At 38.5% G+C, this 16,465-nt stretch overlaps 1 protein-coding gene across 10 annotated transcripts in view; it reads right to left on the bottom strand.

Annotated features, from left to right (window-relative positions):
* The window catches only part of Arhgef9 (Cdc42 guanine nucleotide exchange factor 9), a 304,200-nt gene that overhangs the window by 79,252 nt on the left and 208,483 nt on the right, over positions 1 to 16,465 (bottom strand). For 7 of the 10 annotated variants that reach the window (XM_050129945.1, XM_050129937.1, XM_050129941.1 and 4 more), the window contains one exon: positions 15,044 to 15,223. The exons of 2 other annotated variants lie outside the window; for them this stretch is intronic. In XM_050129945.1, coding sequence (XP_049985902.1) covers positions 15,044 to 15,169 — 126 coding nt within the window. In that variant the 5' untranslated portion in view covers positions 15,170 to 15,223. Of the gene's footprint in view, positions 1 to 15,043; positions 15,224 to 15,323; positions 15,343 to 16,465 lie in introns of those variants that run through there. One more of the 10 variants, XM_050129942.1, reaches the window with a different exon arrangement.

Here is a 16,465-nt window from a genome sequence, read left to right on the forward strand (position 1 = left end):
CAGTATAATCCAAATGAAAATATGAGGGCCTCCCTTCATAAGCATAGGAAAAATTTTAAAAAGTTATATGGAGTTACAAAATATTAAAGATAGCCAAAGCAATCTGGGAGTGGGGCAGAGCCGTGAGATATATCATTATACCTGATTTCAAGCTAGGAGCTATTGTAATGAAAACAGCATGATACTAGCAAAGGGGAACACAAATCAATAAAATAGAATGAGGACTCAGATATAAATCTAAACACAACAGCTACATAACCTTTGATAAAGATGCCAAGAATACAGAGAAATGAGGCAGAATCTTCAACAAAAAGTGCTGGGATACATGGATTTCAATATACAGAAAAATGAAGATAGATCCTTAACCCCAAAAACCTGCAAAAACTTACCTCTAACTGGATCAAAGACATTAGCATAAGATTTCATAGCCTAAAGGAGAAAGTAAGGAGTACATGGCAACTTTCAGGCTAAGATAAGGACATTCTGAATATGACTCTAGGAGCACAGAAAGTAAGACCAGCAACTAACAAATGGGACCTCATAAAATTAAATAGTTTCCATACAGCAAAGGAAACCATGAAACAAATAAAGGGAAGCCCACAAAATGGGAGAATATCTTTGCCAGCTATGTATCTCAAAAAACTAGGAACAGATCTGCCATGTGACCCAGTTATGCCACTCCTGGGCATGCACCCAAAGAACTTCATAGCTTACTATAGAAATGCTTGCACATCCATGTTCACTGTTATTCTGTCTACAATAACGGGGAAATGGAATAAAATAGATGTCTATCAACTGATGGATGTATAACAAATGTGGTAACTATAAAAAACTGAACACTATTCAGTTGTGAGGAAAAATTAAGTCATAAAATTTAAAGGATGAAACTGAAAAAAATTACTTGCTAAGGTTATTACCCAGGCCCCCAAAGACAAATGTGCAGTTAGCTGTCCTATGTGGGTAGTAGCTTCAAATCTTGTGTTTTGTGTGTTTAGCTTAGGGAACAGGTGGTAACCAGGAAACTCTCGATGTTCCACTGGGTAAAGGGGTGCATATTAGGAAGGGGGTATAGAGCATAAGTGAGGTGAAAGCGGAGCATGAAAGTACTGAGGGCAGAAAAATTAAAGCAGGTACTGGAGAAATGGGGACACTAGATGGCAAGGGAAGATGTGCTAGAGGGAAATTCTTCCAACTAAACTGAGAAACTTCCTGGGAACCTATGATCTTGCAAGTCCTGGAGACTGCATAGTGTAGAACACGTGTGAATTCAAAGACAGTGTGACCGTACCGGGCGCTAAAGATTTAAATGGGGCTGGGGGCAGGAAGGGCAGACTAAAAGGGATAAGTGGGGATTAACCAAAACAAAGAATGTGTGAAGAAGCCTTATGAAAAACCCCACTAGTATAAACTAACTAAAGCATAATTTTCAAAGAAAATGAGTTGGAACAGAAATGTCCCACATGGGAGAATAATGCTGCTCTCAGAAGATGTAAGTTATTAAGTCAAAATCTCAGTGCCAAGCACAGGTTACCTCCCTATGAATTATTGGTGAGGGAGGCCCCAGAGACACCCTAAAGAGGACTGGCTATTAGCATTCCCTTGGCTGCCATCATAAATACATAATAAACATGCATACATACATACATACATACATACATACATACATAAACACATTGCTGAAAACAAAATGTACTTCAGTCGCAGGACATAAAGACATCAATATTGATTGACCAAGAAAGTCTTCCTGCTAGCTACCTTTCTTTTTTTTGTTTTTTTGGTTTTTTTTTTGTTTTTTTGAGACAGGAATTCTCTGTAGCTTTGGGGCCTGTCCTGGATTAGCTCTTGTAGACCAGGCTGACTCACAGAGGTAGAGACCTGCCTCTACCTCCCAAATGCTGGGATTAACGGCATGTGCCACCACCACCTGGCTTCCTGCTAGCTACCGTTCGTAATGATGGAAAGTGCTATGGGGAGAAAAAAATCAATGGTCTTAGCCAATGCTGAACTTTGCATTCTATAATAATGATGTGTCAGACAAGATATGCCCACTGGCACAATAGTGGCAAGACAGCTTCTGGGGTAACCAATTACTTTCTTGATTGGATTTGAGGCATGCTCCATAGGAAGTAATTCAGACCTGGTACTGTAAACATGATCAATACTCACAGCTAGGAACTCCACAGGCTATATGGTAGAGCCTATTAATTGTTTGCTAAATGGTCATGTTGACAAATTCCTTTTTTAAATATTTTTGTTTATATCCATAGATTTGTGCTGCTTTCAACCTTGGTCACAGAAGCATTTTATTGTAATGTGCAGTGGTTAATGACCAACTCAAACTCTTCAAAAGGCTGAGAATAAGAACCTATGAGTGAGTGCTCAGTTATGGATGGAACATCTATATTACCACGACCATCACCACCACCACCTCTAAAGCTCAGGAGACATCACAGAAGAGGGGCTGGGAAAAAAAAAAATATAAGAGCCGGAGGATGGGAAGGATACTGTGAAAACCTGGTCTGTGTATATCACATAGCTGTTACATGCATGAACTCACAGCAACTCTGGTTACAGATACAAGACCTCCACAAGATCAATGAAGAATTCAAGCATAAAGGGGGAAGGAACTCCCAAAGCCCCACTAATAGCAACTGGTAACTGCTAAGAAAGGGAAAGTCCCTTTTGTTTGGTGTGGGGATAGTCATTTGTAGGTTATTCATGCCTTGTTGGATAATCCAAACACATGTACATCTGGCCCTATCAATTGGACTTAGTAGGTTATAATAAAGACAATGCTTTAGGAGAGATAGGAGATATGTTGTAAGGTGTGTGGTGGGAGCCGGGGGCAGTGAGTGACGTATGGGAGATGAAGATACATTGTATAAATATATGAAAAATTATAAAAGGCCTCTATTTAAGCTATCAGATTTGGACATATGAAGTCCTTCCCTGCCTGATTTCATGATGAAATCCACAGTTAAAAATGCTGAAAAATCAATCTTACCCAGGTTACTCATCTTTCAGAAAACAATTTTTTAAATTAAGATTCAGAAAAAAATCTTAAAACCAAAGTGTTGGTAGTGATTTGATAAAACACTGGCATGGCATGGGAACCTTGAATCCTCACCTTAGGAATCCTTGTCATGAGAAAGGACATCAATTTGCCTAGCTTGGACCCCAAGTCTCCCCTTGTTAGTGGTGTAAGAAATTGTTTCGAAACAGGTTGTGAGGGAGATAGCTCTTCAAGTATGACAAGATTTGAGGAAAGTAGGAACACATTTATAAAAATGCATTCTTAAACTCTTCAATGACTATACAGGACAAGCTTTTCTCAGATGTTACCTCGTAATTCTAGGGGCAGATGGTGTCAGCCTAGGGGATAACAATAACTTACTGAAGCATGTTTTGGGCTAAACCATCTATTTGCAAAGGTAGGGTCTCATTCATTCTTACCCTGCAGAATGGTAGATATATCTCAAATCTGGCTTGTTTCTTGCCACGTGATCTCTTGCAACACTCTCCTTATATTTTCACCCATTGGTATTCTTCATATAAGCTATGATATTCTCTAATGGCTACTCAAACCATATGATCCTTCCTCACCTCAACTTGAAAACTACGTCTCTTCCCACATTATCCTAAGTATTTTATCTTCTTACCTTTGTGCAAAAACGATAGCAGGGCTGGAGTAATGAGTAATGAGAAGAATTTATAGGTCTGCTATTATAGCTCTGTTCCTTGATGCATCTAATCTATTTTTAGCCTCCTATGTACTGTACTTGTCTACAAATGGAGGCTAAGTGCTAAGGTACTACTGAAGTAACATTATGTTTCTTTCTAGAAACCAAGTAGCCAAAAAAAAGCACACTGTCCAACTATAGATGAGGCAGGTTCATTATTCACAATACTATTACTATTACATTGAAAGCCTGACATTAGCAGCATGTTCAGATCTCTGAGTAGATCTTGTCCTTGGACAAGTGGCCGAATGAGATGGAACTTGAGTTCTGTATACCCAGTTAAACTTAGCAAAATACATGTAGGAGCAGCAAGAAGATGAATTAGATGGAATAACTCATCCAAATGATGGGTAAAAGCTGAAAGCCAACCAGGAGGTTGTGGCACATGTCTTTAATCCCAGTATCTAGGAGGCAGAGGCAGGTGGATCTCTGATTTCCAGGCTAGCCTGATCTACTATGCCAGTTTCAAGACAGCCAACAGTCAGAACTACACAGAGAAACCTTGTCTTTAAAAAGAAAAGAAGCTTTGAAAAAAAGAAGCTGAAAGTCTAGAAGTTGGAGGATAGGAGAGGCTTGGAGGATCTCATCTTGAACTCCAGACCCTTGAATAGAAAGAGAGAATATTCTCAAGCAGAGGGCAAGAAAGGAAAAAGAAACACATTTCTGACATTAGCTTTAAAAGTTTGCTGTAACGGCAGTACTATTGTTAAATGCTTCTTCTGCAATAAATATATTGTCAGTACTTCTACTGCATAATTTTGTATAGCTCTCTTAACAAAAGATTCAGATAGGCGCTGTTAAATCATTAGTTTACAAAAATATGGTCACCGTACCACAGAAAGCACAAGCCACTACCTGTTCCTAGACATTTATTAATAAATAAGAAGGGTCTAATTCCAACCAAGAAAAATAATTTCCAGAGCCAGTGGTCTTGGCCATATATACCCATTTCAGGAGTAGAAGTTCCAGAAAAGCGGAGTATAGTTTGGATGAAAAAGAAAATCTCCTAGGCCCATCCTAAGCCATAAGCAATGACTTGAAGAGGCAGGAAGTCGTCAGTAGACTAACGGTAACCTAACTGGTAGTTTGTCTTAGATAATCCATGGGAACAAAGTTAAGGTTACATGGTGATATTGCTATATAAGAAGGGATTCATAGAGGAGTTAATGCTACATAAAGCAAAATTCTGACCATAGCATAGTGATGCATGGTTCATAATCCCAGCAGTGGGAAGATGAAACAGGAGGATCATAAAATTAAGATCAGCCTGAATTACATAATTAAAATCAAAGCACTTGCCTGGAGAAAGAGACGGAAAGAGGAGGAGAAAGAAGGAAGGAAGGAAAAGAAAAAGAAAGAGAAAAAAGAAAATTTCATCTCCATGCATCTTTAGATGGTCAAATATAGCTTAATGGGTAATATAATGTCATATAAACACCAATGAATAATCAAAAGTGCTGAACTGGAATCTGGTTCAACACTGTAATTCTAATCATCTACAGGATCCTTGATGGATCACATCCTATATTTAAGCCTGCATTCCCTTGCCTTGTATCTGTAACTGAGATGGGAAAAGGAATGATTAAACTTTTTCATAATGTAGTAAAGGTTAAGTAATAGCCAGTGACAAGGGAGAAGGGATGGAAAGGTCATGGCAGTAGAGGGAAAGGGGCATGAATATAAAATGCCTAGGTCCCCTAAACGTCTTCAGCAGCTTTCAGACCAAGAACTCCAGGTTCTGAGTACTACACACAGATTTCTCCACATATGTCCATATGTTCCTCTCTTTGACAATGGAAGGAGGGCTATAGATGCATTTCTTTCCATTAGGCTTTGTATATGATAATTTATGGTGTCAGAAAAATACTGTCACCCCATTATTGTGTAACTCTATTTAAACTATTTATATAAATATGTGTATATGCAAATGTTTTAGGAAGCTTTTACAGCAGTAGCTTTCCATATGGCTTTTTAAAAAGTTTAGTGTTAATTTTTCCTCCCCATACTAAGTCCTCTACCCTTCTGTCCCAGCCCATATCACATATAATATTTCTTGCTTCGTTCATCATTCCCCCTTTATATCACCTACACCTTATTTCCCCTCTACTGAAAGCTCACCCAATCAGTCCAGTGTTGGGTTCCTGAATAATATAGGTATCCCTATGTTATTCAGACATGTGTCTGAAGATTCGAAGTTAGCACTTTCATACGAGCAAGAGCACTCACTGTTTGCCTTTCTGGGTCTGGGCTACCTCACCCAGAATACGTCTAGCACCATCCATTTACCCATAAATTTCACTTTTCTTCACAGCTAAAAAGCATTCCATTGTATAAATGTAAAACATCTAAGCTGTTTCCATTCCTTGGTCATCGTGAATAGAGCAGCAATAAACATGAATAATCAGGTGACTCTGTAGTAGGATATAAAATCCTTTGGGTTATGCCCAAGAGCGGTATAGCTGGAGCATGTGGCAGATCTATTTTCAGTGTTTTGAAGAAGATCCACACTGATTTCCATAGTGGTTGTACCAGTTTACACTCCCACCATCAGTGAATAAGTGTTTCCTTTCTCCATATTTATGCCAGAATCTGTTGTCGTTTTGTTCCTATTGAACTTAGCCATTCTGATTGGGCTACAATGAAATTTCAGAGTAGTTTTAATTTGAATTTCCTTGATACTTAAGGTCATTGAACATTAAACACAAAATATTTATGAATCATTTGCATTTCTTCTTTTGAGAACTATCTGTTTAGCTCCAAGCCTCAATTTTTAATAGTATTGTTTTCTTGGTGTCTAGGGTTCCTTTTTTCTTTAAGTTCTTTGTACAGTCTAGATGATAACCCTCTGTCAGATGCGTAGGGAACTGCCCAAACTGACTCCATTTTACCCTAGCTTTAGCTAATGTCAGCTTATGCTTTGTTCAAATGCTTCCCAGACCCTGCTATCCATATCCTGATGAGCAGAGCCTTCTAAAGTACCTGAAGTTTGGGGAGATCTATGTTTTACAAAATGAAACAAATTACTTAATCAACTCAAGCTTTTGAAACCTTTGTTTCTTGGCCTACCTCTGGTGTGATGTAATTGTTTGGGGATTTAGGAACCCTATCCTGTTTACTTTGGGGTCTAGAATCTTTTTCTGGTGTGAGTTTGCTCTAGAGCACTGACAAATAAAGGACTTTTAATCTGACCTCCCTGAGTGACACTTTGTTTTGTCTCTGGTGTGGAAAACACATAGCTGGTAAAGATTTTTTTCTCAGTTCTGTAGATTGTCTCTTTACTTGCGTGATGGTGTCTGTTTTAGTTAGGGTTTCTATTGCTAAGACATAACACCATGATCAAAAATCAACTTGGGGAGGAAAGGGTTTATTTGGCTTATACATCCACAGTACCATTCATCATTGAAGGAAGTCAGGACAGGAACTCAAACAGGACAGCATCCAGGAGGCAGAAGCTGATGCAGAGGCCATGGGGGGGGGTGTACTGTTCACTGTCTTGCTCCCCCTAGCTTGCTCAGCCTACTTTCTTATAGAACCTAGAACCACACCAGTCCAAAGGTAGCACCATCCACAATGGGCTGGGCCCTCCCCCATCAATCACTAATTAAGAAAATGCCTTACAGCTGTACCTTATAGAGGAATTTTCTCAGTTAAGGTTCCCTCATTTCAGATAGCTCTAGGTTGTGTGTCAAGTTGGCAGCAGACTAGGCAGCAGTGTGTCCTTCACTATACAGAAGCTCTTTTGTTTCATGAGACTCTATTAGTGAATTGTTAGTCTTAATGCCTGTGCTGCTGGGTCCTCTTCAGGAAGTCCTTTCTAATGCCTGTAAGGTGAAGGCTATAACCTGTGTTTTCTTCTCGTACAGATGCAGGCTACTGGGTCTCATGTTGAGGACTTTAATCCATTTGGAGTGGAGTTTTGTGAAGGGTGAGAGACAAGGATTTAGTTTCATTCTTTTCTATGTAGTAACCCAGTTTAATAAGCACCATTTGTTGAACATGCCGCCTTACCTGCAATGTGTGTGTGTGTGTGTGTGTGTGTGTGTGTATGGTGACATATGTGCCTGTCAGTATCAGCATGTACTTTTGTATGCAAGCATGCATAGAGGCCAGAGGTAGACATTAGGTGTGTGTGTTTCCTCAAATGCTCCCATCTTTTTGTTGTTGTTGTTGTTTTGTTTTGTTTTGAGGATTATCTCTCAGTAAACCTGAAGGTCATTGATTCAGTTAGACCTAAAGTTCACTGACTAGGCTGACTAGCCAACGAGTTTCAGAGATCCACCTATTTCCCTGGACCCCTCGACTGGCCAAACCTGATAAGCCAGGATTTCAGACACATGGCACCATGCCGTGCTTTTTATATAGACTCTAGGGATTCAAACTTGGGTCCTTATGCTTGCTTGCACAGCAGGCGCGTTACTGAGTCATCTTGCCTGCCTCATGTAATCCTTTTATGTCCCAACTTCCAGGAAAGCAAGATACCAAAGAAATCTAGAACTGAAAACAGAACAGAACAAAGAACAAACAAGAAAAATTTATACAACTTTATACACACACACACACATTTATTGGGTTTTCTTGAGGAGTGAGTTGGGGGCAGTACACATTCATGTATATAGAGGACAGAGAACAAGCTGCCAAACTCAAGTTGTTTATCTCATTTCACCATGTGGGTTCAAGTGATCAAACTTAGGTCATTCATTGCACACAGCAGTAAGTACCTTTTCCAGCTGAGTCACCTTGCTTGCCAACTATTTACTTTTTGAATCAACCCATGCCTTGTAACACAGACCTCACCACTCATTACTAACAAGGTGTTTTGTGTCCTATATAGAAACTGCCCTAATGTATGCTCTCCCCAGGCCATGGTCCAATGTCAGAACAAAGATTCTTTTTCTGCACAGCATCAAAGGAAAACAGACTGAATGACTTGAAATTGGTCCCTCGCAGGGAAAACAAAAACCGACCACAGGTTACTTAGAAACACAATCGTGTGCCAGCAAAATTTTCTCAGCTCCCAGGGAAACAAGCCCAGGAAAGCAGGTAAAGATTTCTACAATAAGATATGGGCACTGATGTTCTCCATGATCTGATTCACCTAAACCTGATCAATGGATGAGAAGGTACACTGACTATTGTGTTGCTCTTATAAATCCAAATTCTCACTTCAAAAAGAAATGAAACCAAGAACATATATGTACAAGAATAGAATTCTAAACAATGGGGGAGACAGATTTATCTGGAGAGAAGACATATATCTAATAACTCCTTACAGAAGCCAATGGCACATAGTGTTTATTTTCATATACCTAGAATATCACAACTTAAAAAGCATTTTCACAAGACCCATTATACCCAGTTTACAAGAAGGAAGCCTGAGCCTTGAAGATGCATAGGAAGATGATTAAGTTGTTCATCTAATGACAGAACTGAAGCAAGAATTTTGGTTTCTCAGATTCTCCACGCTGTTATTTTTATTTTAGCATGCTAACAAGTGTCTAGCTTGAACAGAACCACACAAAATACCCTTGATTATTCATCTTCGGACTTGAATGTTAACAAACAAATGAGACATTCAGGTAGGAAATGGAGATTTCTCACTATGCCGGTCACCAGTTTAGCTTGATGATGTACAAAATTATCCATTTGATATGCCGTTTGAAGGAAGTCTTCTTTATTATACTTTCTTTTTATTATGTGCCACTTAACCTAGGTATCCATTTCTAAGATACTGAATCTCAGCTTTTAGTGAGTCTCAATAAATTGGACAACTATTCTGCAATATACATATACACAAAAATACATATATATGTATCATCCCAGGAAACTGTCCATTCACAAGCCTACTTTAAAGGTACTAAACTACTATGTCTATGTGCTACCTAGACCTAAACTAGACTCTAGATAGTGTTTCAGAGACAAGCAAAAAATAAATGCCAATCATCCATCATCACTTATCATACCAGTAGCAATTCCCAAGCCAGACAGTATTGGCTTTCATAATACCATTCTACCATCAACTAAAACCAGTACAAAAAACAGACATAATTAATTCAAACAGCTTGGTATTGGCATAAAAACAGAGAAGTTGACCAATGGAATCGAATAGAAGACCCTGACTTTAACCCACAAACCTATGAGCACCTGATTTTCGATAAAGGAGCTAAAAGTATACAATGGAAAAAAGAGAGCATCTTCAATAAGTTTTGAGTTCTACTAGAAAAGAACCTTTGTAATTCATCATGGGATTCCTCAACAATAGCACAATGGTACTATAAATTTAAACACAATCATAAATATTCATGAGAATTAAAAGGTTTATCTTGGAGCTAATAAAACTATCAATCATTAAATAGCTTAACATCATTTCTTTAACTAACAACAGCATTGTAGCTGACATCTACGTTTCCATGGTATTCCCCAAGTGTCCCCAGCAGTGATGCTAAACCCATTTGACTCTACTTAAAACAACAAAAGAAAGAGATCACAAAGGCAATAAAATGTTAGTGTTGAGTACAATTTGAAGCAGACATGGGATACTACTTTAAATACTCAAGGGATAAACACTGATATTGTAGAAAACACTAGAGTTCTGTTATAGTTTATGCTCTGTCATTAACATTGCAGATCTGTATACTATTCACTCTAAGCTTGTACTTTTGTTATTGGGAAAGTAGAAATTAGTCACATGTTACTAATATGAATTGAGCTATATCCTACATATATAATATATTTTAAAATGCAAATAATAAAGCATTATTAATTTTATAGTGATATTATTGGATATCCTATAATATTTTGAATATACTGGAATATATGACATTTAATTTCACCTGTAACTTTTTACTTTTTCTTGTGACTACTTTTCAACTACGTCTATGTATTTTATTACATTATATTTTCTAGTAGAAACATAATAAACAACATTTTTACACACCAACTCCAACATAAAAGCATCTAGAGCGATGATTCTCAACATTCCTAATGCTGTGACCCTCTAATACAGTTCCTCATGTTGTGGTGACCCCAACCATACAATTATTTTCACTGCTACTTCATAACTGTAATTTTGTTACTGTTATGAATCGTGATGTAAATACCCGATATTCAACCTCCAAAGGGGTCAAAACCCACAGGTTTAGAACCATTGATCTAGGTGTTCTTTAAAAAAAATATAATTTTCTTATCTTTAAAGAATTTTATTAAGCTAGCTTGTATTTGAGTGGAGCATTCCCTTCTTTTTAAAGTTGTTTCTTTTATTTAGCATATAAAGGAACAGGTATCATTATAGTATTTTCATATATACCTTGTTCTCAGTCACTCCTCTTCCAAGCCTCTCTTCTACTCTCTGCCTCAATATATACTCTTCTACTTCCATGTCATATGTATTCTACTACCTTGTTTTTCTTTTCAAAGTCCCCTTAAGAGCTCTTCTTCCTCTTCCATGGTCCCTTTTCTAGTTTCAGGAACTATATACATTCCCATTTATCTGAGTGTGGTTTATTTCACTTAACATAATGCTTCCTAGTTCTATCCATTTTCCTGCAAATTTCATTCTTATTTACAGTTAAATAAAATCTCATTCTGCAAATGCTTTCTTCCCATTTTCTTTATGGCTTCTGCTGTTGATAGACACTAAGGCTGGTTCTGTATTTTTAGCTCTTATGAATTGTGCAGCACACAACAGTGATGTGCATGTGCACATATCTTTGCGGTAGCACGGAGAGTACTTTTGGAATCATGGCAGCTAATATTCCACTGTGAAAATATACTTTCAGGGGTGTACATGAGGATGTGTTCATGTGAAAAGAGGATATTCCCTCCCCCCGAATGTAAGCAGCCACCATGATACAGGCTAGGCTCTTGGACTGAATACAAAAGAGAAAGTTAAGTTAGCATCAGCATTAACCTTTCTCTGCTTCCTGACTGGTGACAATAGCTGTCTCAAGCTTCTGTTGCCATGTTGCCATAATTTTCAACTAAAACAGACCTAGAGTCACCAGGGAAGAGAGGATCTCAACTGAAGCATTTCCTAGATCAGATTGGGATGTAGTCTTGTCTGTGGGGTATCTTATTAATCGCTAAGTGATGTGGTGGGGGGACTGGCTCGCTGTGGGTGATGTCATCACTAGACCATCAGGCCTGAGCTACATAAGACAACAAGCTGAGCAAGCCAGTAAGAAGCATTCTTTCATGATCTCTGCTTCAGTTCTTGCCTCCAAGTTCCTGCCATGAGCTTTTGTCCAGGTTTTTCTCAATGATGGCCTAACACTTATAAGATAAAATATCCTCCTTGATGTATTTTGGTCCGGTGTTTCTCGCAACAATGCAAATGAAAAAATATGCCTTCCTTGTCATGATGGATTATATTCCCTCAAACTATAAGCCTAAACAAACCAACTCTTGTTGCTTCTTGTCAGTTATTTGATCACAGCTATAAAAACTAACACAGGTACATACCCAGGATTAGATAGCATTTCTACGTTTCATTTTCAAGAAACATTAATACTCATCTCCATAGGGACAACACAAGGTCACACTACCAATCAGCATAAAGTTTTTCTTCCTCACATTCTTACCAGCATTTGTTGGGTTTTTGTTGTTGTTATTGTTTCTAGTGGTGGTAACGGTGGTGATGGTGGTGGTGGTGGTGGTGGTAGTGGTGGTATGTGATGTTAGTCATTCTGATTGTGGTGAGATTATATTTTAAAGTAGTCTTATTAATGATGTACATTTTCCTGATGGTTGAAAATGTTGAACATTTGGAAAAATTATTTATTGATCATTTATTTCATGTCTTCTTTGGAAAACTGTCTATTCAGATGATTATATAATAAATGAGGGGGTGGCATTTCATTTAAATTCTGGGTTTTATTAATCTGTTCCTTTGTGATTCCATACAAAATGGCTACTGGGGATATGTGCCTGAAATCCCACTCATTTTAGCTGTGGTCTTAAAACCATCAGTATGTGTTCATGGTTATTCTCTAAACTTTGACCCTGACACAGACTTCCCCAAGCCACCCTGATGTGTTCAATGTTCCTTCTCATCCTATGGTCTGTCTCCCTGAAAACAAAACATATTAATATTTTGGTGTGGCTTAATCATTCTTTTAAAACAGAGAGGGTGGTCAGCAGAAGAAGCACAAGCTCTGTGTGCATAGCGATCCACATTCATTCCTAAGTCTTGTGGTTATTGATGGCTTCATTTCAAATACCCTAGGGATTGACTCGTCAACCAGTAAAGCTGGACTGTGACACAGATAACATTTCAAGGTGTTAACAAAATAAGCCATATAAGTGGAGAATGAAGAATTAGATATTTCATTCGAAAACACTCGGCATAGGAGCTAAGAGGTGATTTTATCTATTTCCCTACTTCAGGGTGCTGCCAACACCTAAATCCTATCAATCAGTTCACTGTGCTTTATAAGTTGAGAGCCCCTGCAAGATAGGTTTTTCTTTCAACTAATATGTCCAGTATTGATATAGGGTAAAAATGATCACAGCTATACTTATGATGAAAACTAAAATGTAAATAGTCATTTTTCAAGTACTTTATACTTGTCAAACTGTGCTAAATCTTTATTAGCATGTGTTAGTTCATTAAATTCTTAGAGAAAGTCTGTTGTGGTCCCTATGTTTCAGTGAAAACCTTGCCAAAAAATAAATAAAAAGTAAAAAACATATTGGTAGGAACTAGTAAAGTTGCAATTCAAGTTAACTTCAGCACTTTGCTCCTTCCTTTCAAAATACATGCCATAAGGCCAACTTTTAGGCAATTTGAGCTCCAAAAGCCCAAGCCCCTCTAACCTTTTGTTTGAGACCCAGAATACTTAAACCTTATCTTAGAGGAAACACCAACAATAAAGATGGTGATATAGCTTGCCATGTGAGGCCCTGGGTTCCTCAGTACTAAAAAAAAAAAATTAAAGACCTTCTATTATATGAAGTGAAGTAAAACATAACCCTGGCAATGCCGAAGCATGCATGGGCAGCCCATTTATACTGGGTTTCAAGATCTGAGTTGATGAGGATGACTAACCAGGTCTCTTCCTCAAGGAACAGGTTCCACCAAGACACGAACTCCAATTGCTGGATTCAGAGTCCAGTGTGTTAATCATTAAACCACAGGAGCTGGTGCAGGAGAGATGGCTCAGCCATTAAAGGCTAGACTTCCATTATATGCATGTACAAAATTCTCAAAAAAAATTCTTTTTAAAAATATAAAAGAGGAACACGGCATTCCACAAGGAACTAACAGAAAGATATAGGTTATAGAAAGGGTGGCCATCACACACCCTCATAACTCTTTGCTATCTGTCTTCCCATAAAGAATTTTTTATTGTCTCTTTTCCGTTGTGATATCCCCTGGCCAAAAAAAAAAAAAATGTCAAGACCACTTTGCAGATGGGAGAATCTGGCCCTTCCAATACTCAAAGAACAAATTCAAACTAACAACCTCAAGGAAAGTCAAGATCTAGAACACATGGTCAGTTATAATCACTAATAGCAACCTGTTAAAAGATGACCTAGTGGAAACAGAGACCTTACAGAACAACGGTATTAATGTCCAAATTCTTTATGGTAAAACATCAAACAATCCGTAGCCTTCCAAGCCTTTACAGGTTTCCTGTTTCCATATATAGCATGTCTTAGATCCCAGCCATTTGACTTTGCTATAAGAAGTGAGACCTGAGATTAGTAAGCTTCAGCCCCTTGAGAACAAGGAGTACACACTCTGACATTAACAGCTGAAGACTGTACCAGTCCATAATGGTATTCATACTTCTTCCAAGGAGAGAAACAAAGAAAAAGGAAAGAAGAATAGTTGATATAAGGAGAAAGAGAAGAGAATAAGCAAAAATGAAGTGGAAGAGATAAGAAGGATCTAGAAGAAGAAAGGATCAAGAGGGGGATATAGAAAATAAAGTAGGTGGAGGAAAAGAAAAAGAAAGGTGAAAAAATCACAGCTATATAGAGGTTTGGGGGAAAAGACTTTAAAACTATCCAAGCCAAATATAGAAAGATAAAGATCAAACAAAGGAAGTGACTTAGGAAAAGGTGAGCAGCAGAGAATGAACCAAAATAAACAAGAGATAGAAGAGAGGTCAAAAGATTAGAAAGGCAGAGATTTAAGAAAAAAAGTAGGAGTGAAGCAAAAGAAGGAGATGAAGAGACAGAGAGGGAGAAAGAGAAAAAGAAATGAAAAGACAAGGAGAGAAAGGAATAGAGCAAGAGTGTGAGTCGGGAAAGCTGGGTTAGGCAGCCAATGAGAGAAGAGCAGAGTGAAGGTTGGCACTCACCCTCACAAAGCTGGCCGGAAACCATCCCTCCTCATCGTCGATCTGGCCCCACCACCAATCCTTGTTGGAAGCATCCAAGACTTTGATGACGTCGCCAGCTTTAAATGCCAACTCCCGGTTGGCCATGGTGACGTGATCCCATACTGCCTCAGCACTAACGATGGAATCTCCAGTGATCAGCTTAGGAGACAAAATGAGAATGTGTTCAGTCCATACATCTGACTAGTCTACTTGAGCATTCCCTCACCCCAAATGCTCTACTTATAATGGAACTGCTTACATGTTCCGGTGGTGAGATGTGGCGGTAAGGGGAAATGACACCAACATGCAAGCTATATTGGACTACAAGACAAACAATGCTGTCATTTCTCGATTAGCCAGTGCATGGAATAATCCAGCATGTGAATATGGACAAAGCATCATGCTTTCATCTATTTTCATGAACTCTTCTTCCCAACATGAATACAAACAAACAAACAAAGCTCTATCCATATCTCCTTGGTGCTTTAAAGCAGCCCTGGATCTTTAAAGTAAAAAGGCTAGCATCAGTGACTAAAATAAAGTGCAGGCATATTTGTTTTCAATTCTTCATGTTCCTTTCCCTTTCCCCTCCTCCTTGAAACTGACCAATTGAGAGTTGGTAGCATACTATTTAACTCAACCATATGCCTTCCCATGTGGTAAGAGAGTATAGCATTCTTCAAACACAACCGACCCCAGTCCGACAGTTCCTACTCTCACCCATGCTCGATTCCATTTAGATAGATCATGGGTCTGAAAGAGTATGGCTTCCTTTGCTGTGCTGTGCACGATGAACTCAATTCTGGCTTAGATGCATAAACAAATTTGTTCAGCGGACCTGTGGTTTAGCTAGGGAGTCCGTGTTGGCTTCATCTGATAGATTAAAAAGAAACTGATAATGAAGAACTGAGGCCAGAAACTAAAGATCACTCAGTGAGGTAGAGGGTATGCGCAGTCCTTGATCTTAACCGGGGTGACTGAATTTCATAGAAATCAGGACTGGGCTCCACACACCGGAGAGCAAACATCTATCCATTACCACATGCACATGAACAAAACACAAATAGTCATGACACTCATTTAAGCACGTAGATAAGGATGGAGTGGGAGTTAGGCCGCCTCTCCTTGGCTACTGACTACGGTTTCATGTTTACTTTCCCCTGAACTATTCCACCTTGTACCTATTGGTCTCCCCAGCATTTGTAGAGGCACATTTTGGAATTAGAGAACATATGGCCTTCCTGGCAAAAAGACTCAAACACTCTCTCTCCATACTCAATTACGGAACATGCCAATTTATAAATAAGTTTTTCCCTGAGCCTATTTGAAGAAGAAACGTCTGCCTGAGGAAATCATAGTTCCATAATACCAAAGATAAAACATTTCAAAGACAGCAGAACT

Source organism: Alexandromys fortis, unplaced genomic scaffold, assembly GCF_014885135.2.
Source record: "Alexandromys fortis isolate MF-2015 unplaced genomic scaffold, M_Fortis_MF-2015_v1.1 scaffold_317, whole genome shotgun sequence".
Taxonomy (NCBI): domain Eukaryota; kingdom Metazoa; phylum Chordata; class Mammalia; order Rodentia; family Cricetidae; genus Alexandromys; species Alexandromys fortis.